We start from the raw sequence: 22,642 nt of genomic DNA, 5'->3' as shown, positions 1-22,642 counted from the left end.
CATAGAATCAGAGAACAAATTAGTAGTAACCAGAGGGGAGTAAAATAGGTGAAGGGGGTTAAAAGGTACAAATCACTAGGTATAAAATAAATTACAAGGATGTAATATACAGCATGGGGAATATAATCAATATTTTATAATAACTGCATGGGGTATCATCTATAAAAATATCAAATTATGTTGTACACCTAAAACTACAATATTTTACATAAATTATATTAAAAAACAGTTAAAATAACACCTGATAACACAAGGTCTCTTCATGTATTTTGCCCATTTACATATTGGAATCTGAATGTGTCTCTTATTGTTGCTCAGTCGCTGTGTCTGACTCTTTGAGACCCCATGGACTGCAGCACGCCAGGCCTCCCTGTCCCCACCCATTTCCCAGAGTTTGCCCAAATGCATGTCCACTGCATTGGTGATACCATCCAACCATCTCATCCTCTCCTGCCCCCTTCTCCTCCTGCCTTCAATCTTTCCCAGCATCAGGGTCTTTTCCAGTGAGTCAGCTCTTCACATCAGGTGGCCAAAGTACTGGAGCTTCAGCTTCAGCACCAGTTCTTCCAAAGAGTATTGAGGGTTGACTTCCTTTAGGACTGACATGTTTTATCTCCTTGCGGTCCAAGGGACTCTCCAGAGTCTTCTCCAGCACCACAGTTCAAAAACATCAATTCTTCGGTGCTCAGCCTTCTTTGTAATCCAACTCTCACATCCACACATGACCACTGGAAAGACCATAGCTTGACTGTAGAGACCTTTGTTGGCAAAGTAATGTCTCTGCTTCTTAATGCACTGTCTAGGTTTGTCATAGCTTTCCTGCCAAGAAGCAATGGTCTTCTTAATTTCATGGCTGCAGTCACCATCTGCAGTGATTTTAGAGCCCAAGAGGAAATCTGTCACTGCTTCTACCTTTTCCCCTTGTATTTGCCATGAAGTGATGGGACCAGATGCCACGATCTTAGTTTTTTTAATATTGAGTTTTAAGCTGGGTTTTTCACTCTCCTCCTTTACCCTCAAGAGACTCTGGTTCTTCACTGTCTGCCATTAGAGTGGCATCATCTGCATATCTGAGGTTGACATTCCTCCCGACAGTCTTGATTCCAGCTTGTGCTTCATGCAGCCAGGCATTTCACATGATGTGCTCTGTATACAAGTTATTCAGACGGTGACAATAAACAGCCTTGTTGTACTCCTTTCTCAATCCCGACTGAACCAGTCAGTTGTTCCACACAGGGTTCTAACTGTTGCTTCTTGACCCACATACAGGTTTCTCAGACAGCTAAGATGGTCTGGTATTCCCACCTCTCCAAGTGTTTTCCCAGTTTGTTATGATCCACAAAGTCTAAGGCTTTAGTGTAGTCCATGAGACAGAGGTAGGTGTTTTTCTGGAATGTTCTATGATCCAGCGAATGTTGGCAGTTTGATCTCTGGTTCCTCTGTCTGTTCTAAACCCAGCTTGGACACCTGGCAGTGCACGGTTCCTGGGGTGCTGACGCCTGGCTTGGAGGGTTTTGAGCCTACCTTACTGGCGCAGAGAGAACGCAGCTGTCCGGCAGTCAAATGTTCTTTAGTACTGCCTTTCTTGGGGACTGGGATGAGGACTGACCTTTTCCAGTCCTGTGGCCACTGCTGGGTGTTCCAGTTTTGCTGACATGTTCAGTGTAGCACTTGACTAGCACCATCTTTCCGGATGTGGACTAGCTCTGCTGGAATTCCATTGCCTCCACCAGCTTCACTGGCAGCAGTGCTTCCTAAGGCCCGCTTGACTTCTCACTCCAGGACGTCTGGCTCTGAGAGGCTACACATCGTGGTTATCCAGATCATTTAAGATCTTATTTATGTGGTGTTTAAATAAATATTAACTGATATTTAATGCAAATATTTTCTCAAGCCAGTGTTTTTGCTTTCACTTTTAAATTTCTAATTTCATACACTAAAATACGCTATACTTTTCTTCTGTGATTTATCTTTGGCTTGAATATTTGATATTTAACTCATTCCTTTATTTAAAAATACTTAACTTTTGCTGTGCTGGGTCTCTGTTGCTGTGCAGGTTTTTCTCTAGTTGCGGCGAGTGGGGCCACTTTCTGGTTGTGATGCACAAGCTTCTCACTGTGGTCACTCCTCTTGTTGGTGAAGCACAGGCTCTAGGGCCTGTGGGCTTCACTAGTTGCAGCCCATGGGCTCAGGAGTTGCAGCTCCTGGGCTCCAGAGCACAGGCTCAGGAGTTGTGGTACACAGGCTTAGTTCCCCTGTAGCAGGTGAGGTCTTCCTGGATCAGGGATCAAACCCATGTCTCCTGCATTGGCAGGTGGATTCTTTACCACTGAGCCACCAGGGAAGCCCATACTCTCATTTATTTTAAATTTTCTAAAATAAAATTCTATTTTATTCTAAAGTAATTTTAAAATATTATTTAAGCCATCATATAACAGCACGTATTTTGACAACTGTGGGTCTAAATTTGTTTCTCTAGGGGGAAAGCCAGTTATCCAACATCACTTACTGGTCAAAATTTTCCTTCGTCAAACTACACGCTTATAGGTACTAGGTTCTGTCTCTGACCTATCTACTTTTTTATACAAGTATCTAATTTCTTATTATTGTGGTAAAATATACAACACAAAAATCTGTCACGTTAACAATTTTTAAGTGTACAGTTTAATGGCAACCATCATCACCATGCGCCCGCAGAACTTTTTTGTCATCCCAACCTGAAACTCTCTGCCCATCTGCCCTCTCTCCCCACCCTCTTGCCTCCTGTTTCCTTGTAACAGACTTCCTATGTGGCCAGGCTGTTCCCCTTGTCATTGTTTCTCTTTGTAGATCATTTTATATTCCTGCTAGTTTAGCCCACAAAATTAACTGTAGCCTTAGTCTGTAAAGTTGTAAGAATTTGGTTGGCATCGTGTTTGAGAACTGACGTCTTTATAAACCGAGTTTCCCACCCAACTACACAGTGTGCCTCATACTCAGGTTTTCTTTGACCTGTGAGTAGAGCTTTGTGTTTTTTCCATGTACATCTCTCACTTTATTAGGATTTTTCTGAAGTACCTTTTTTTTTTTTTTGCAACTATGGAGGAGTTCTTTGTTTTTATCTTTGCTGACAGACAAAAGTTCCAAATTTTTGTGTTTTTTTTAATTGCAAACTTGGTCATTTTTACTGAATTCCAGGAATGTCTAGAAATCCATGCTGAATTTTATTAAATGTCTTTTTGGAATGGACTCAACAGCCAGCCAGCCATATGTTGTTTTCTAATGGATCGATGAACCGTACTATACTGAAGACGTCTGTAAACACCCATTTCTCGAGGTCTGTGAGGGGACTGCCCTGTGTAGGTATCGGCAGCAGATAAGACCTGTCCTGTTCAGAGCCGACTTTCTGACAACCCAGAAGATCAATGTGGTCCTGTTGAAATGTTCTTTTATAATATTGTTGATGCCATTTATTAGCATCTTACTTAAAGTTTTTTTTTTCTTTTTTTTTAAATCAACATACATCTGGAAAGACAGCTTTGACTGTTTGTGGTGTTTTCAATCAGGTTTCAGTATTAGGTTATTCAGTATATGTTTCATAGAACAAATTGGAGGGCTTCCTGTTTTATTTTCTCCTATATTATGGCAAGTTCATTTAATGTGAGAATTCTCTCTTCTAAGATGGAAAAGATTAACCAGTGACTCCATCGAGATCTGGAGTCAAGCAGCATTTTCCTCCTTTCGCCTTTTCAGGTGAGAATTGTTTTTGGAGAACTTCCTTAATTTCTTCCTACTGTTCTGATCAGGTTTTCCACTGCCTTCCCCACTTCTTGTTTCATATTTATTTTTCATGTGTGCTTGCTAAGTATATATGCTAAGCAGCTTCCGTCGTGTCCAAGTCTTTGCAACCCTATGGACTGTATCCTGCTTGCTAAGTATATATGCTAAGCAGCTTCAGTCGTGTCCAACTCTTTGCAACCCTATGGACTGTATCCTGCCAGGCTCCTCTGTCCATGGGGATTCTCCAGGTAAGAACACTGGAGTGGGTAGCCATTCCCTTCTCCAGGGGGATCTTCCTGACTCAGGGATTGAACCCAAGTCACTTGCATTGCAGGCAGATTCTTCACCATCTGAATTACCAGGGAAGCCCAGTTACACTACTATAAATCTATTCAAATCCTTTACATTCCTAAGTAATTCTGTCTTCTTCATTTGTCACAGACTTAGACATAGTAATTTCTGAGTTCTAACAGCTTTTCCCTTGTATTTTTAGTTGCTATGTTATTTGGATCACAAAGGGCCCAGAGTCCCATGGCTTCACTATTAATGAGGTCTTGTGTTGATATAAGGTGGTAGTCTTTGCTGTCATTTCAACTTTTTGAGGATGTTTCCAGATTAAGTCCATCACCAAGCACTAACAGCAACAGAATTACTGAGAAGCAGGGGAACCAGACTGCATCTGTATTACAAGTCATCTAAGGTGGTCCTTCCATTTTCCAGATTAGATAACTGAAACCTAGAGGCTAGTGACCCTATTTGTAGTTATTTTAATTGTAGTTGATTTACAGTGTTATGTTAGTTTCAGGTGTAAAGTGATTCTGTTATATATATATATATATTATATATACATATACACACACACACACAGGTTCTCGTCTGCTATAGGTTATGTAACATATTAAGCTTAGTCCCCTGTGCAGTAGGTCCCTGTTGTTTAAAGTTTTATATAGTAGTGTGTATCTGTTGATCCCAGACCCTTAATTTACCGCTCCTTTTCCCTTACCCCCTGGTAACCGTAAGTTTGTTTTCTATGTCTGTGAGTCTGCTTTTGTTTTGTAAATGAGTTCATCTGTATCATTGTTAATTAGATTCAATACATAAATGATATCATATGATATTTATCTTTCTCTGTCTGACTTAATTCACTTAATAGGAAAACCTCTAGGTCCATCCCTGTTGCTACAAATGGCATTATTTCACTCTTTTTTGTAAGCCTTTCACACCTAGCAGTGCTTGTTTGCAGACACATGGGTGGGAGTTTTGAGACTGGGTGTGAGGAGGCCATGTCTGTGGCAGTCACCGTGGTCCCTCGGTGCCCAGAACAGCACCGCACACAGAGCAGAACAGGTGAGTTTTTCGAATGACAGGAGCCACCAGACCTAGGAAAATCTGAACGGGCCTCTGTTTTGCTGAAGTTAGCGGCTATGTTTGTATACCGGAGGCCCCTGGGGATATTTCAGAATTCCCCCAGGTATTCGGCAGTCCTGGGTTAGCAGACTTGGGTTCCAGCCTGGCCCACCCTGGGGCTCCCTTGGACAACTCCCAGAGCCTGTTTCCTCTTTCTTCATCTTGAAGGCTCCTTGCAGCTCCAACATCTCAGCGCTAGACAAGGAATTAATTCCCTCTCACCCTGAGCTCTAGAGCCTGACATCACCAGAGGTTAATATCATCTGCAATTGACTTGAAGGCAATAGGGCTGCTCTGACCACCACACAGAAGAGAAAACTGAAACAATACGTCTTATGCTTACATGAGCAATTTGTGCCTGTGTCTGTCCCCCGTCCACTCCCAGGCCCCTTCAGAGGGGGTGGGGGGACTGAGTGATGCGCCCCTCCACACCCTACCCAGGCCTATGAGCATGTTAATGGACGCAGGACCTCAATGCAAAACCCCCAGTGAGGGAACCAGGACACAGGGAAGGAGGGCGGGGAGGGCCCAGAGGGGCTGCTGAGAAGAAAATACGCCCCAGGAGACCCCAGGTGACTCTCCCGTCCCTGAGTGCACACCCAGAGCCGCCCCGACTACCCCCCACCACCTCGCCCTGGTCACCGGGCCAGCCCTCCTACCTTGCAGTGTGTGGTGCTGACTGGCAGCCCGATGTTGGAGGCGATGACCACGGTGAAGGCCGAGGCCAGTTCGATGGTGAAGCCACTATAGGGGAGATGGGAGGCCGTCAGGGCACCGCCAGGGGCTCGCCAGAACCTCCGGGTGGACTGGTCCTCACGGCACCAGAGCCGGGACATCGCAGCAGCATCACACAGCGCTCGCTGCGGGGCCGCGCTCAGCCCTAAGGAGCGAGTCCTGTCTCCCTGCTGGGTTTTCAGAAACCTCACCTGAAGGAGCTGGGCCAGGAATACCTGCCGCAAGGAAAACTGTACACACGTCGTTTCTAAATGGACGCGGGGAAAACCACACACTTGTTTCAAAAATGTGTACTTATTATTATAAAGGAGTGACTTTTTGCTCAGATTACTAGTTTTTCTTCAAATCAATGCTAGAATCTTTCGTTAAAATGAATTTCAAGACCTTTTACAATAGGTGGTGGTGGTGGTGGAGTCGCTAAGTCACGTATGACTCTTGCGACCCCATGGACTGTAGCCTGCCAGGTTCCTCTGTCCATGGAATTCTCCAGGCAAGAATACTGGAGTGGGTTGCCATTCCCTTCTCCAGGGGATCTTCCCAACCCAGGAATCAAACCTGGGTCTCCTGCATTGCAGGCAGTTTCTTAACCAACTGAGCCATGAGGGAAGCCCTTAAAATATGTAGTTCTGAATTTTAGTTGTACTTGGAAAATTCTCTTGTGGATTTATTTGACCCCTAATATTTCTAAATATCTCCAAAGGAGGACCACAGGAAGCCAGGTGGGAGGCTCCAGACCCCACCCCAGGGCAGGGCAGGGCACCCCCCAACCCCCACCCCAGCCGCTGAGCCCAGGCAGCCCAGGAAGGATGTAATCACCCCTGAGGGCAGCAGGTGACAGCGGCCTCCTGCCAGCAGGTGGAGCCGGTGAGCGGAGAGTGTTGGGACAGGCAGTCCCCACCCGCCTTTACCACTGGTTCTCTGGACCTCAGGCCGTAAGACCCCCAGTGGGATGGGAACAAGGGCTGCAGGTGGATTCGTGTCTTCTTTCCCCTTCCGCGTCTGCCTCCGTTCCCATCCCTTTCTCCGATCTCAGTGCCACCGCGGATGGGGGCCAGCAGAGCATGAAGGCGATGGGGGAGATGGTGCTCGGAGACTCCCGCTCTGCGAACCGCCCCCACCCCCAGAACAGGCTGTGCAGGGGAACATCGACACACCCGCTCCAAGGCTGCCCCCCGCTCACCTGGACGGCGTGATGGGGGTGAGGTCCTTCCCCATGGTCTGGATCACTCGTCTCCCCCACACCCAGAGGCCCGTACAAATTCCAACCCCTCCATAAAACAGCAGCCAGACGGGAGTGGCGGCTTCTTGCAGGACCGCACCTTGTTCATAAATCAGCCACAGAGCCACCAGGGGGCCGATGGCATTACTAGGAGAAAAAAACAAAGCACACAAGTAAATTGTACAAGTGTCCACACATACAGATGATGCTGTACACAACAGTCAATGACTTCTCAGCCTTGAGAATAGCCTATCTTACCGCATTTGTGGTTTGCCTGTGTAATCTCTAAGTGATGATAACAATTTAGCCATTTTTTTGGTTATGGCTAAAATAAAAAATTTACCATTGACTTTTTAAGTGTCACTGGAAAAGACGCGGATGCTGGGAAAGACTGAAGGCAAAATGAGAAGGGAGTGGCAGAGGATGAGATGGTTAGATAGCATCTCTGACTCAATGGACATGAATCTGAGCAAACTCGGGGAAACAGTGAAGGCCAGGGGAGCCTGGCGTGCTGCAGGCCATGTGGGCGAGGAGCTGGGCATGACTTAGTGACTGAGCAACCGCTGCCACTGCCCAGTTCAGCAGTGTTAAGGACAGTGACATTGTTGTTAAACAGGCCTCCAGAAAATTTTTAATCACGAAAATCTGAACCACTATACCCATTAAATAAGAATTCTCTTTGCCTTTTCCCCTTCCCCCAGTAACCACCAGTTTACTCTGTCTCTATGAATTTGACAGACTATACCAGGTCTCTCACATAAGTGCAAGCATACAGGATTTGTCTTTTCATGACTAGCTTATTTTACTTATCAGAATGCCTTCAAGATTCATCGGTGGTGTAGCCTATGACAGAAGTCCCTTCCTTTTTAAGGAAGAATATTCCACTGGGTGTGTGTGTGTGCATACACACATCATATCTTGTTTATCCATGCATCTGTTGATGGACACTTCAGTCGCTCAGTCATGTCGGACTCTTTGCGACCCCATGAATCGCAGCATGCCAGGCCTCCCTGTCCATCACCAATTTCCGGAGTTCACTCAAACCCACGTCCATTGAGTCGGTGGTGCCATCCAGCCATCTCATCCTCTGTTGTCCCCTTCTCCTCCTGCCCCCAATCCCTCCCAGCATCAGAGTCTTTTCCAATGAGTCAACTCTTCGCATGAGGTGGCCAAAGTACTGGAGTTTCAGCTTTAGCATCATTCCTTCCAAAGAACACCCAGGACTGATCTCTTTTAGAATGGACTGGTTGGATCTTCTTGCAGTCCAAGGGACTCTCAAGAGTCTTCTCCAACACCACAGTTCAAAAGCATCCATTATTCGGCGCTCAGCCTTCTTCACAGTCCAGCTCTCACATCCATACATGACCACTGGAAAAACCATAGCCTTGACTAGATGGACTTTTGTTGGCAAAGTAATGTCTCTGCTTTTTAATATGCTATCTAGCTTGATCATAACTTTCCTTCCAAGGAGTAAGCGTCTTTTAATTTCATGGCTGCAGTCACCATCTGCAGTGATTTTGGAGCCCCAAAAATAAAGTCTGACACTGTTTCCCCATCTATTTCCCATGAAGTGATGGGTTGCCTTTATCTCTTGAATTGCTCTATTTTTTGAGGAACCTTCAGACTGCTTTCCACAGTGGTCGCACCATTTTACATTTCCACCAACAGTGCACAAGGGTTCCAATTTCTCACGTCCTTGCCCACACTTGCTACTTTGTTTCTACAGTAGCCATCTTCATGGTGGTGGGACTGAAAAATCAGAAGTGGACACAAAAACCAAGTTCTTCTTTCCTTCCTTTCTTTCTCTATTTCTTTCCATTTTCATTGCCAGCACAGCTACTAACATCAACTACCAGTGTGGGGCAACCATGTCAGCCTCCCCACAAAGGAACCACAAACCATGTATCTGTTTCTCAGGCCAACCCTGCAAAGTAGGCATTGGTCTCCTATTTTACTGATGAGAAAACTGATGCTAAAATCATGTCACAAGCAGGAAGCAGAACTGGGATGTGAGTTAGGATTCACTCAGGTGCTCACCCCGCCCCGAGACCATGATCGTCACTCAGGCTCTTGACAAGCACACACTGTCTTTTTTGGGGGGAGGGTTCCACAGCTTTTTTTTTTTAATTAAGACTTTAAGTCTCCCCATCAACAACATCCCCACCAAAGTGGAACATCAGTTACAACTGAGGAGCCCACAGTGACACACTGGAATCATTTGAAGTCCACAGTTTACATTAGGATTCACTGTTGGTGTTATATGTTCTATGGGTTTAGACAAATTGACGTGTATCCATCATTAGCATATCCTATACTGCCCTAAGGTACTAGCATATCCTTAGGAGCCCCTGGTGGCTCAGATGGTAAAGGGTCTGCCTACAATCGGGAGACCCGGGTTCGATCCCTGGGTTGGGAAGATCCTCTGGAAAAGGAAATGGCAACACACTCCAGTACTCTTGCCTGGAAAATCCCATGGACAGAGGGGCATGGTAGTCTACAGTCCATGGGGCTGCAAAGAGTCGGACATGACTGAGTCACTTCACTTTCACTTTTCACTTTCATGAGAAATGTTGGTCTACACTTTTCTCGTAAGGACTTTGTCTGGTTGTGGTATTAGGTTAATGCTGGACCAACCTAGATAGCATATTCAAAAGCAGAGACATTACTTTGCCAACAAAGGTCCATCTAGTCAAGGCTATGGTTTTTCCTGTGGTCATGTATGGATGTGAGAGCTGGACTGTGAAGAAGGCTGAGTGCCGAAGAATTGATGCTTTTGAACTGTGGTGTTGGAGAAGACTCTTGAGAGTCCCTTGGACTGCAAGAAGATCCAACCAGTCCATTCTAAAGGAGATCAACCCTGGGATTTCTTTGGAAGGAATGATGCTAAAGCTGAAACTCCAGTACTTTGGCCACCTCATGCGACGAGTTGACTCATTGGAAAAGACTCTGATGCTGGGAGGGATTGGGGGCAAGAGGAGAAAGGGACGACAGAGGATGAGATGGCTGGATGGCATCACTGACTCGATGGACATGAGTCTGAGTGAACTCCGGGAGTTGGTGATGGACAGGGAGGCCTGGCATGCTGCGATTCATGGGGTCGCAAAGAGTCGGACATGACTGAGCGACTGATCTGATCTGATCTGAACAGAATAAGTGAGGAAGTATTCCTTTTGCTTCTGTCCTCTGAAAGAAATGTAGGCAAGTATAATTTCTTTCTTAGACGCTTGGTAGAATTCACCAGTAAACCCATGTGGGCCTGGTGCTTTCTGATTTGAAAGATCGTTAATCACTGACTTAATTTTCTTCATAGATACAAGCCTATCAGGTAGTCTATTTCTTCTTGTGTGAGTTTGGGCAGGTTCTGTCTTTCAAGAACTGGTCCATTTTATCTAGCTTATCAAATTGGTGAACATAAAATTATTCATAGTATTGCTTTTATAGTATTAACTTTTTTTATTGTCCATAAGATCTATAGTGATGTCTACTTCTCCATTTCTGGTATCAGCAATTTGTGTTCTCCTTTTCCCTTAGTTAGCCTGGCTAGAAGCCTATAAATATCATTAATATTTTCAAAGACCCAGCTTTTAGTTTCACTGATTTTTCTCCATTCATTTCCTGATTTTAATTTCATTTATTTAGCTCTAATTATTATTTCTTAACTTCTGTTTACTTTGGATTAAGTAATAATTTGCTCTTTATTTCCTAGGCTGGAAACTTATTGATTTTACATCTTTCTTCTTTCCTAGTATATGAATTCTGGAGAAGGAAATGGCACCCCACTCCAGTACTCTTGCCTGGAAAATCCCATTGATGGAGGAGCCTGGTAGGCTGCAGTCCATGTGGTCACTAAGAGTCAGACACGACTTCACTTTCACTTTCATGCATTGGAGAAGGAAATGGCAGACCACTCCAGTGTTCTTGCCTGGAGAATCCCAGGGATGGGGGAGCCTGGTGGGCTGCCATCTATGGGGTCACACAGAGTCAGACATGACTGAAGCAACTTAGCAGCAGCAGCAGCAGTATATGAATTCAATGCTATAAACTTTCTTCTAAGCATTGTTTTTGTTGCTCCCCACAACTTTTGATGTGTTTTCAATTTCATTTAGTTTAACACATTTTAACATTTCTCTTGCTATTTCTTCTTTGTTTCATATGTTATTTAGAAGTGTGTGGTTTCATCTCCATGTATTTGGGGATTTTCTAGTAATCTTTGATTACTGATTTATACACAGTTGATTGATAGTCTGTTTTGCTCAAATACGTCCTTATTGATTCTGCTGCTGGATCTATCCACATCTCCTCTGTCTGAAATCAACACAGTTACTCCTGCTTTCTTTTAGTGTTATCATGCTATACTTTCCTTCTTCCATTTACTTTTTTTTCCTTTTTTTAATCCAATTTACTTTTAAGCTGTGTTTTTACATTTCAAGTGGGTTTCTGGTAGACAACAGCGAGTTGAGTTGTGTTTTTTGATCCACTCTGATAATCTCTTATCTTTTAACTGGTACATTTGGATCACTGAAATTCAAACTGATTGCCGGCATAGCTGGATTAGCATCCACCGTATCTGTTGGTGCTTTCTATCTGTTGTCCTTGTTCTTTGCTCCTATTTTTGTCATCTGCCTTTTTTTCCCCTTCTGTTGTTTTAACTGAGCATTCCATATGATTCCTTTTTCTCTCCCTTCTTCGCATATTGGCTATACTTCTTTTTTGCTAACTTTCTAAAATGGTTGCCCTAGAGCTTGCCATATATACCTAGGGTTAATCCAAATCCCCTTTGCAATAACATTATTAATACTTTACTGGTGTGAAAAGTGTGCAAGTGTTAGTCACTCAGTTGTGTCTGACTCTTTGCCACCCCATGGACTATAGCCTCCCAGGCTCTTCTGTCCATGGAATTCTCCAGGCAAGAATACTGGAGTAGGTTATCATTCCCTTCTCCAGGGGATCTTCCGGACCCAGGGATCAAACCCAGGTCTCCCACATTGCAGGCAGATTCTTTACCATATAAACCATGTAAGTTAAGTGTAGATAGCTTAAAAAAATAACCCTAATTCCACCCTTCCATCCCTTGTATCATTGCTATCACTCATTCACTTAACACAAGCATACACAAGTGTGCACACGTGCACGCACACACACACACATGTAGTTTAATTCAATTATGGCCTCAGAGCAGACCCTGTATCATTTCTATTTTTTAAAATTTGTTGATGTTTTTATATATTAAACTAAATATGTATATATATATATAACATACACATAAACATATAATTGACTACACTGTTGGTTTTATTGTTCTGAAATAATTCTTATTTGTTAGATCAATGAAGAAGAAAAATTAGTTGTTCTTTTTACCTTCACTTAGCCCTTCTTTGGTGTTCTTCCTGACCTTATGTAGATCTGAGTTTCTGACACACATTATTTTCCTTCTATGTAAAGAATTCCTTTGAACACTTCCAGCAAGGCAGGTCAGCTTTTCACAAATTCCCTCATTTTTTCTTTGTCTGAGAAGGTCTTTATTTCTCTTGAAGACTTCCTTTCACTTTTAAAGGACTTCACAGGGTGTACAAGTCTGATTTGGTGGGATTTTCCCTTCACAAACTATTTCACTCCACCCTCTTCTTGATTGCAGGGTTGAGGGGAAGTTGTATATAATTTTTATCTTTGTCCCCCTATATCTATAGATACCTCTGTATTTCTGATTTTTCGAAGTTTAAGTCTGATGTGCCAACGTGCACTTCTTGTGTATCTGTCCTGCTTGGCGCTCTCTGAGCTTCCTGGATCTGCAGTCTGATGTCTGACATCAGCTTACAGAGACCCTGTCACTGCCGTGACTCAGTTATCTCCTGTGTTCCTTTCTTTCCGTCTCCTGCTCCTCTTCTCATTACGCCACGCCTTTTGTAGTTCCCGGTGTCCTTCAATGTTCTGTTCTGTATTTCTTCAATCTTTGTTCTGCTTTTTGAGATTATATGGACATACCCTCAAGCTAAAAGATTCTTTCCTTAGCTGTGTCCAGTCTACTAATAAACCCATCAAAGGCATTCATCATTTTTTAAAGAGAATTTTATTTATTTATTTATTTTTGGCTCTGCTGGGTCTTTGTTGCTATGAGGGCTTTTCTCTAGTTGTGGCCAGCAGGGGCTACTCTCCAGTTGCAATGCACGAGCTTCTTACTGTGGTGGCTTCTCTTTCCTGGAGCACAGGCTCTAGAGCATGGGCTCAGCAGTTGCAGCTCTCAGGCTCTGGAACATAGGCTCAACAGGCTCAGTTGCTTCATGGCATGTGACATCTTCCTGGCCCAGGGATCAAACCCATTCCTCTTGCATTGGCAAGTGGATTCTAAACAACTGAGCCACCAGGAAAGCCCCCTGCGTTCTTCATTTCTATTACAGTGTTTTTGATCTCCAGTGTTTCCTTTTGGTTCTTTCTCGGGATTCTCATCTGTCTGCTTACCTGTCCATCTAATGGATGCCTATTTTGTCCATCAGATACCTCAGCATATGAATCATAGTTGTTTTAAACTTCCTGTTCTGATAATTCTAACATCTCTGCCATATCGGTTCTGCTACTTGCTCTGTCTCTTCCAGTTGTGGTTTTCGCCTTTTGGTGTGCCTCAGAAATGTTTCTCGATATGCAGATGCGATGTCTTGGGTAGAAGGAACTGCTGTCAATAGGCTGTTAGTGATGTGGTGGGTCTGGGAATGCAGAAGCCTTCTGTGGGTCCTTTGATGACCCCTTTGATGAGGTCTTGAGACCTCTCTGAGACTGTGCCTCTGGGCTGTGAACTTGGCAAGTGTTTCTCAGTATTTCCTCCCTCCTTATGTGAGACAGGATGGTAGAGTTGGGAGTTTCCCTTCTCCGGAGGGGAAGGCCAGGGCAGTCTGGAGTGTGTTTCCCCTTCCAGGTCAGTTAGCCTGCAGTAATCCCCTGCAGGCTGGGCGCTGGTGACCCGGTATCTCCTGAGTGCAGCCTGGCTAAGCACACAATCTCTGTTCTGTCTAGTGGCTGCTTTCCTTCCCCCCAGAGCAGGAGGGATTCCTCTTCCCTGATACTCACTGTTAGGGCTTCTGGATAGTGGGGCCCCTCTACCCTGGGTCCCCCAGAGCCTTAACTCTACTTGTCTCCCCTGAGCCTCCAGGGCCCATTGCTCCAGTCCAGGATTCCATGGCTCTCACCACAGCATCCACTCCTGAGTCCCTCCTCCAGGACTCCCTGCATCTCTGCCTCTCCGACCCTGGGGGCAGTGGTTTGTCCTGTGCTCTCCTCTCCCTTCGAGATCCAAGAAGAGTTGTTGACTTTTCAGTCTATTTGGTTTTCGCTTGCTGTCAGGATGTAGTGATAACTCCCAAGCTCCCTACAGGCTTTGAATGACGCCTGTGGTTCCCAGCCCACCCTCCACGCTCTGGAGACCGAGTCACAAAGAGCTGTCTTCCCACGTTGGCTTCTCTCTAACTGTGTGGCCCTGGGCAAAAGTCACATTTCTGAGCTTCAGATTCCCAGTCTCTGAGCGGTATCACTTAGAACTGCAGGCTTCCCTGTGGCTCAGATGGTAAAGAATCTGCCTGCAGTGTGGGAGACCCAGGTTCGATCCCTGGGTAGGGAAGATCCCTAGGAAAAAGAGAATGGCTACCCATTCCAGTAATCTGGCCTGGAGAATTCTTTGGACAAAGGAGCCTGGCGGGCTACAGTCCATGGGGTCACAAAGCATGCCACATGACTGAGTAACTAACACTTTCACTTCCTTTCACTTAGGACCACAAAGGACTGTTCTGAGTAGGCCTGGAGTAAGTTACAAGTGCTTCAGCTCTGAGGACTGGTACAAACTTAACACCCACTTGTTGAGTAAACAGAAGCCCCCTCCTCACTGCTGCACTGTTATTTCTAAATCTTGCTTTCATCCGACTACATCCCTGCTCAAAAGCCTGAAGATCAGCCTCCAAACTGCAAGCAGCTGCTCTACACTCTGACCACCTGCGGCAGCTGCCGCCTAGGCTCTTCCTTGGCCTTGAAATGCTGTTTTGGGGTGTTCTGTTACTTTCTCAGGAGTATGCCTTTCTTGTCTCCTTAACTGGAACTTAGTTCTAAAGGAAAGGGATCCAATTCATAACGTGTTGCTGGTACCAGGCTTTCCATAAATAATTTGTGATAAGGAGGAGGAAGTGGGCTGGTGGGGGAGGGGAGTAAAAAATTATTAAGAGAGGACAGAACATGGTGCCCCCAATAAAATAAGATGGCAATGCCTAGGTGACGCTGAGCAGAACATAAGCTGTCCAGGCCTCTTTGTGTGGCTGGAAGACATCTTTTAAAAAGAACAGAAACGCAGCTGCACATGGTGTAAAATGGAGTCATGTAACTGGGCCAAAATAATATAACGATGGCACGTTTCCCTCGTTTGGACAGAAACATCAGGCTGCATAATAACTATAATAGTGCAAATGTCTGGACATTGATTATGGGAAGGGACTGTCCTTATCTTATTATATAAGCACCTCCCCTTAATCCTCATAGAAATCTCCGGCGTTGGTACTAGTTTTACCCCCATTTCACAGATTGGGACACCGAGGCTTTGAAAATTCAGTGACTGATCCGGATGCCTGGCCAGACTCTATGCACTCCTACACATTCTGGCCTGCATGCCCAGCTGACCTGAGCTCTCCATGCTCTTGCTAGTGATTCTTTCCGGAAAACCCACCAGGCGCACTCCTGCCTCGGCCTTGCAGTGCTTTTCCCTCTTCCAGAAGGTTCTCCAAAGATGCCGTCACAGCTGTGCCCTCAGTCCCTGCAGGTGTCCCTCGGGGACCCTCCTGACTGGAGCGGCCATCCAACGCAGCAGCCGGGGTCTCCCACTTCCCTCTTCTGACACACGACGCGGTCTGGTCCACTACAGGAGCTACTTGCTCACATATGGACCCTTGTACAACTTGGGGGAAACCTGGGTACTCCTCTCTCTGCCTCGAAACCAAAAGGCACTGAGGCCAAACGGCACTGGACTCAGGCCAGGGTAGGAAGCCGGGACAGCTTGGGCAGAATCAGGGCTCCAAGCCCAGCTCTACTGATTTCACCTGTTGTGATTTCTGACCCCAGGCCAACTCTCCCTGTATCTGGTTCACTCAAAGATCTGCGCCATGAAGATGCAGGTGCTGCACTTGTGGACAAAACCTGGTGTTGCCACACCCCGGGCGGTTGCCACCCGCGTGGTTCCAGGGTGGGCCAGGTATCTGCCGTGCCCGCCTCGCCCCCTCACCCTGACCCCGCCCCTCCCCTCACCCCACCCCTTCACAAGACCACGCCCATCACCCAGCCCCACCCCGGCCCCGCCCTCACCCGCCCCCGCCCCGCCCAGGTTCTGACCTCACATCATTTCCGCCATGCGCGAAGGAGCCAAAGCAGGCGGTGAGGACCTGCAGGAAGTGGAAGAGCAGGTGCACCTCGGGTGAGTCCTTCTCCTCCTTTTCCTCATCCGCCGGGTCGTCGCGCGGCGGCTCGGGCTCGGCCAGCGGGGGCGCCAACCGGACCTCCACGCCGCCCTCCTCGGCCTCGATCTCCGCCTCGGCCACGGCGTTGCAGTAGCTGGAGTAGCTGTCGTAGCGCAGCCGGCGGCGCGAGTAGGCCACGGCATCGGCCACCAGCTTCTCGCTGTCCTCGGGCGCGGGCGTGTCGCTGCGGCGTGTGGCCAGGCCGGGCAGCCCGCAGATGGCCGCCGTGTAGCACGTGTAGCTGTTGTTGCGCCGCAGCTGCCGCGGGGCCCCGTCGGCCGGCCGCTCGTCGCGGATGCGGTGCAGCAGGTCCTTGTAGAGCCCCGAGTCCTTGTGCACCGTGTGGTACACGTGGCCGTCGGCCCGCGCCGTGCCGTCGAAGCCAAAGGTCCCATTGGACACGGGTGACTTGGTGGTGCCGTGCGTCATGGACAGCGCCCGGCCTGCGGGGACAAAGGATAGACTGAGCCCGGCCTGCGGGGACAAGGGGCAGACTGAGCCCGGCCTGAGGGGGACAAGGGACAACTTAGCCCGGCCTGCGGGGACAAGGGACAGACTGAGCCCGTCCTGCAGAGACAAGGGACAGACTGAGTCCACGCCTGGGGTGCTGTGGGGCCACCATGTCAGCTCAGGAAGGCTGGACAGTGAGGGTTTTTGCATTTTTCCACCGTACTCTTTATTTTCCAACTTGACTAAGCAGGCCATGCAGTATGGTAAAAATAAAAAGGGAAACTTGGAAACATACAGCAAAGGGTAAAACTAACAACACAGCATGGCAGTTAAAAGACGATGCTGCACTCTCCTAAAATGCGGAAGCACTCCTTCCTTTTCCAGGAACAGGTAGGAGGAGGATCCGTATCAGGAGCTTATTTTACAGAACACTTGCTACAAGAGGGACTCAACCCATTTCCCTGTGAGATACACACTCCAAGTGCTCCTTAAAAATATGACACAAATGAACCCACCTATGAAAGAGAAACAGTCACAGAGAGAGAACAGACCAGTTCTTGGGGCAGGAGGAATGGAGTGAGAGGCTGGGGCTAGCAGATGTAAGCTCATAGGAGGGATAAACAAGGTCCTACTGTACAGCACAGGGAATTATATTCAATATCCTGTGATAAACCCATAATGGAAAAGAATATTTTTAAAAAGGATGTACATATATATATATGTATATACACACATATATATCACTTTGCTGTACAGCAGAAGTTACCGTGCTGTTTAATCAACCGTATACTTCAATTAAAAAAAAAAGGCTGGTGGACACAGTCAAAGGCAGTCTGTCAGATCAGTTGGCAGAGATCATTCTCTTTCTTGGCCAAGTTGCAGATCCAGTCTGGACCGCGGTGCCAGCACCCCTGCAGGGAGGCAGGCCTGGCAGAGGCAGGAGCTGGCCCATCACTGTCCACAAACACTGTGGGAGAGAGGACCCCCACTACGGCCTGATGGTTTCCGTGATTCTCTAGTGGGACCACTGCCCCGGTTCCAACATCAGCTTTCTCTCTGCATCTCCCAGGAGGAAGGTGTTTGTATACAAAGCTGGATAAACTGATAATCTGATCTCCGGCAGTTAGTTGACTGCGTGTGGAAGACACAGGTGAGGGGCCCAGAGGTGCTGCTGGGAGACTGCAGGTGAATGGCTCTTGGAGGAAAGTCATGGGACAGGAACAAGCCCGGTCTGGGACTGACCAAGCCCTGGGCCCTTCAGCCCCTGAGTTTTCTCTGGGGACACTTGTGTGCACTGGAGCCCCATTGCCACATGCAGGCCAACTGTCCCCCAAAACTGCCTCTGCCGCACGCCGCCCCAGCCCCCAGGGACTTACCATATGGGGCCCGGGGGTGGTGACCCCCCGACATGCTCTCTGAGGTCCCCGAGGGCTCTGCAGCCGAGCCTGTGAGGGGGACGGTGCTGTCGTCTTGGGCCTTGGCACCTGGCAGCTCTTTAAATACTGGGGACTCCACTTCCTGAATTTTATTGAGACTTTCATCAGAGGCTCTCGATAACGCACCTTCTTTTTGTAATTTGCCTGAAGAAAATAAGAGTCATAACTGAAAATTTGGGAAGAGAATTCTTATTTTTGACAAATGAATATAAAAATAAATATTTATCGTGATACTTTCATACTTTGGGAACAAAAAAAAAAAAGGGAAAATAAAGTGGACAATTCAATCTGGGAAACAGGCTAGAAAATTCAGCTACGGAGGGAAAGATGGAGGCTCAGCCCTGAGTTATCTTATCCAAAAGCAACAAAAAAGACAGGGTTAGATCTGATTCCCAAGGTAAACATTCTGTAAATGCTACAACCATCTAGACCGGCCTTCTGTTTGCTTACGCTGACCTCAGAATCGCTGAAATGTTTACCCTTTTTGTCTTCATAGATAGTTAGGGTCTGTTTCTTTTCTTCTGTTCAATAAGAGACTGCGCTCAGATTTCCTCAGGTCACCAAGTCTTAGGAAACAAGTAAATCATTTTCCTCAAAAGGAACAAAGAGATTCTGCTTTTAAAAATCCTCTACTTTCAAAAGAAACTAGGGATTTTCAAAAAGTGGTTTTGTAGCTGGAGTGCATTCTTGGTAATCAGATCTGGTATGTGGATTCCTGGTCTTGCTGCCTCACACTTCCCTGAGGAAACATCTAAGCTCTAACCTACCCAACTGACACGGACACGGTCTTCTCGGTTCCTCTGCCGGATACACTCATGCATCACCCTGGTTTCTGTATTTACCTAGATAGATCACTTCAGTCTCTGTTGTTGTTCAGTCACTCAGTTGTGTCCCGACTATTTGTGATCCCATGGACTACAGCACGCCAGGCTTCCCTGTCTTTCACCATCTCCCAGAGCTTGCTGAAACTCACGTCCACTGAGTCGATGATGCCATCCAACCATCTCGACCTCTGTCGTCCCCTTCTCTTCCTGCCCTCAATCTTTATACCTCTATCTCTATATTTTCTAAATCTAAAAGACAGATTTTTTTAGAAAAACTAAGTTTGTTTACTACAAGGAACAAATAAAGGTACACACAGGTTTCTGACCTCAAGCTGCTTACAATGTAGATGAGAAAAGTTAATATCTGTAAAGATAATAACAGATTTTTTAAACTGTATTTTTTTGGTTTGTTTTTTATTGTATTTTGGCCACATTGTGCAGTTTGTCAGATCTTAGCTCCCCAACCAGGGATCAAACCTGGGCTTCTGCAGTGGAAGCATGGAGTCTTAACCACTGAACCATCAGGAAGTCCCCCCAAAATGTGTTAACATATGAAACAGGTATTACCATTTTCTGTATTTTATAAATGAGCAAATTGAGGCCCAGAGAGACTGAATCACGGGGCTGAAGGTCACCCAGGCAGTAACATGCAGTCAGTTCAGTCTCTGTCCACGCCCTTAGCCATAGTCTGTACTTAAATGAATAGAACAAGGTACCTGTATGTTGAAATGTCAAAATACATGTCACTGGCCAAAAAAAATCTCTTGGCAAGCCAGACTGAGTAGTAATGTCAGTTTCCTACTGTAACATTACAGCCTAAAGGTGGGACCAAAGATTTTATGGTCCATAACTCAGGGAATTAGTGCAGGACAGGGAAGCCTTGGCGTGCTGCAGTTCATGGGGTCACAGAGTCGGACACGACTTAGCAACTGAACAACAACAATCAGAAAAAGCTTTAAACATCAAGAGTGTTCAAGTTTAGTTTATCACTCCCACTGGGGTTAAGCCAGACAAGCAGGATGTTTAAGGTGGGGGTGGGGTTCCTTCTCAACCAAGAGCAGGGAGCGGCTACACAGGAGAGGAAGCAGCAGCTGGATATGAATCCATCATAGTGTGAAATTGCTACTTAGTTTGAAGTTGTATGTACTAATGTAGTATTTTAATTATTAGTTTTTAAAACTTGCACATGGCAAACTGGCTCTGTGTGTGTAGAATTCTGGTTCTAAAAAATGTCTAGGGATCTCACTGGCGGTCCAGTGGCTGGGACTTCACCTCCCAATGCAGGGTACACAGGTTCAATCCTTGGTCAGGGACCTAAGATCCCCACAAGATTCCAGGTGCCTTGTGGCCAAAAAACCGAAACATAAAACAGAAGCAATATTGTAACAAATTCAATAGACTTTAAAAATAGTCCAAATTAAAAAAAAAATCTTAAAAGTCCAGATTCCTGTAACGCCTACCCCTATAGTCAGGCCCTCTGCCCCAGCCCTTGACAACCACCGTCTGGTCTCCGTCCCTACAGTTTTGCCTTTTCCAGATGTCATGTAAATGGAACCATAAGACGTGCTTCTGAGGCTGGCTCCTCCGACGTGGCACGATTAATGCGCCTGAGGTTCATCCATGCTGCTGCAGGCTCAGCAGCCCCCTCGTCTTCACTGCCGAGCAGCAGTCTAATATGTGGATGTATTTATTTCCATAAATACGTGTGTGTGTGTTCTGTGGATAATCCAGGCTTTTAGTTTTTGGTGATAGCAAATGCAGCTGCTACAAATATTCATCTCCAGGCTTCTGTGTGAATTTAAAGGTGCATTTCTCTAGGGTAAACACCTAGGAGTGGGTAAGTGATTAACCTTATAAGAAACCATCAAACTCCTTGCGTGGGCGGCTATACCATTTTGCGTTCCCACCAGGAGTGCATGAATGAACATTCCAGCCACGCCTCAGCCTTGTCAGCATTTAGCACTGTCCTTTTTTTTCCTTAAAGCCATTAAAATAGATGTGTGGGAATACCTCATTGTGATTTTAATCTGTGTTTCTGATGTCAAGCAGCTTTTCATGTACTCATTTGCCATTCATGTATCTTTTTTTGGTGAAACAGCTATTTAAGTTTTTTGTTTTAAATCAGGTTGTTTTCTGAGCTTTCTTCATATGTTCTGAATACAAGTCCTTTGTTAGAGGACTTGCAAACACCTTCTCCCAGTCTGCAGCTTGTCTTTTCTCTTAATAGTGTTTCTTACAGGGCAACGGTTTCTAATTTTGATGAAGTGCAATTTACCAACTTCTTTTATGAATTGTGTTTTTGGTATCAAACCTAAACATTCTTTGCTCTACCCAAGGTCCCAAAAGTTTTCCTCTTTTTGCTCCCAAAGTTTCATAGTTTTCTATTTATACTTATGATACATCTTGAGTTAATTTTTTTTTTCCCCAAGGTGTAAGGCTTTAGGTCAAGGTTCTTTTTCTGGCATTTGATGCCCAGTTATCCCAGTATCATTGATTGTATCAGCGATTTTCAACAACTGACTTTGTTGAAAATCAGTTGGCCATATTTGTAGGTCTGTTTCTGGACTTTATCCTGTTCTGTTAATCTAGGTGTTTATCCCTTCGCCAGTTCCACACTCTCCTGTAGCTTTTTGTGGCATGGGTCCTTCAACTTTACTCTTCTCCAAATTTGTTTTGGCCATTCCAGTCCCTTTCCCTATAAAATTTTTTAAATTAATGACTTGTTTCTTTTTGACTGTGTTGGGTCTTCGTTGCTGAGTGAGGGCTTCCTCTAGCTGCAGTGATGGGGGAGGGGGGGCGTCCCCTCATTATGGCTCACAGGCTCAGCTGCTCTCCGCATGAGGGATCTTCCTGGGGTCCCGTCCCCTGCAATGGCAGGCTGACCACCAGGGAAGTCCTCCATATACATTTTTAAAGTGACTTGTCTAAATCTACAAAATATCCTGCTGGGATTTTTATGCATTAAATGTACAGATCGATTTGAGAACGGACATCCTTCCAGTATTGAGCCTTCCCATTCATAAGCATGGTAATGTCTCCTCGGTTGTTCAGTTTTTCTTTGAAATGTGGGTTTCAAATTCAGATATGTCCGGATCAAACCATGATTGTAAGGTACCCTCTGAGGCCAAAAGGAAATTCTTCTTTTCTTCTGCCAGCCCTGTAAAGCGTGTGGCCGTAAGGCTTGGAATTCAATCATGTTGCCAGTGACAGGAAAGTAGCTGCTGCGGTTTTCTAAGCCAGGGTCTTCTTTTTTAAAAAACTGCTTTCACAGAGGTATAATTTCCGTACGATGAAATTTATACCTTTTAAAATGTGCAGGTAGATGACCTGTGA

At 45.9% G+C, this 22,642-nt stretch overlaps 1 protein-coding gene and 1 long non-coding RNA gene across 7 annotated transcripts in view; one reads left to right on the top strand and one right to left on the bottom strand.

The window, feature by feature from the left end:
- Positions 1 to 22,642, bottom strand: part of SLC20A2 (solute carrier family 20 member 2) — a 113,406-nt gene that overhangs the window by 4,148 nt on the left and 86,616 nt on the right. For all 6 annotated transcript variants that reach the window (XM_044927806.2, XM_044927879.2, XM_044927848.2 and 3 more), the window contains 4 exons: positions 18,426 to 18,629; positions 16,475 to 17,042; positions 7,082 to 7,267; positions 5,826 to 5,910 (listed from right to left, as the gene is read on the bottom strand). In XM_044927806.2, coding sequence (XP_044783741.2) covers positions 5,826 to 5,910; positions 7,082 to 7,267; positions 16,475 to 17,042; positions 18,426 to 18,629 — 1,043 coding nt within the window. The remainder of the gene's footprint in view (positions 1 to 5,825; positions 5,911 to 7,081; positions 7,268 to 16,474; positions 17,043 to 18,425; positions 18,630 to 22,642) is intronic.
- LOC112582461 lies at positions 16,487 to 21,086 on the top strand. Its single transcript, XR_006544650.2, has 3 exons — positions 16,487 to 16,556; positions 18,119 to 19,869; positions 20,847 to 21,086. It is a non-coding gene; the product is annotated as an uncharacterized LOC112582461 (long non-coding RNA).

Source organism: Bubalus bubalis, chromosome 1, assembly GCF_019923935.1.
Source record: "Bubalus bubalis isolate 160015118507 breed Murrah chromosome 1, NDDB_SH_1, whole genome shotgun sequence".
Taxonomy (NCBI): Eukaryota; Metazoa; Chordata; class Mammalia; order Artiodactyla; family Bovidae; genus Bubalus; species Bubalus bubalis.
Note: the sequence above shows the minus strand (reverse complement) of the source record. Positions and strands in the feature narration are given on the sequence as shown.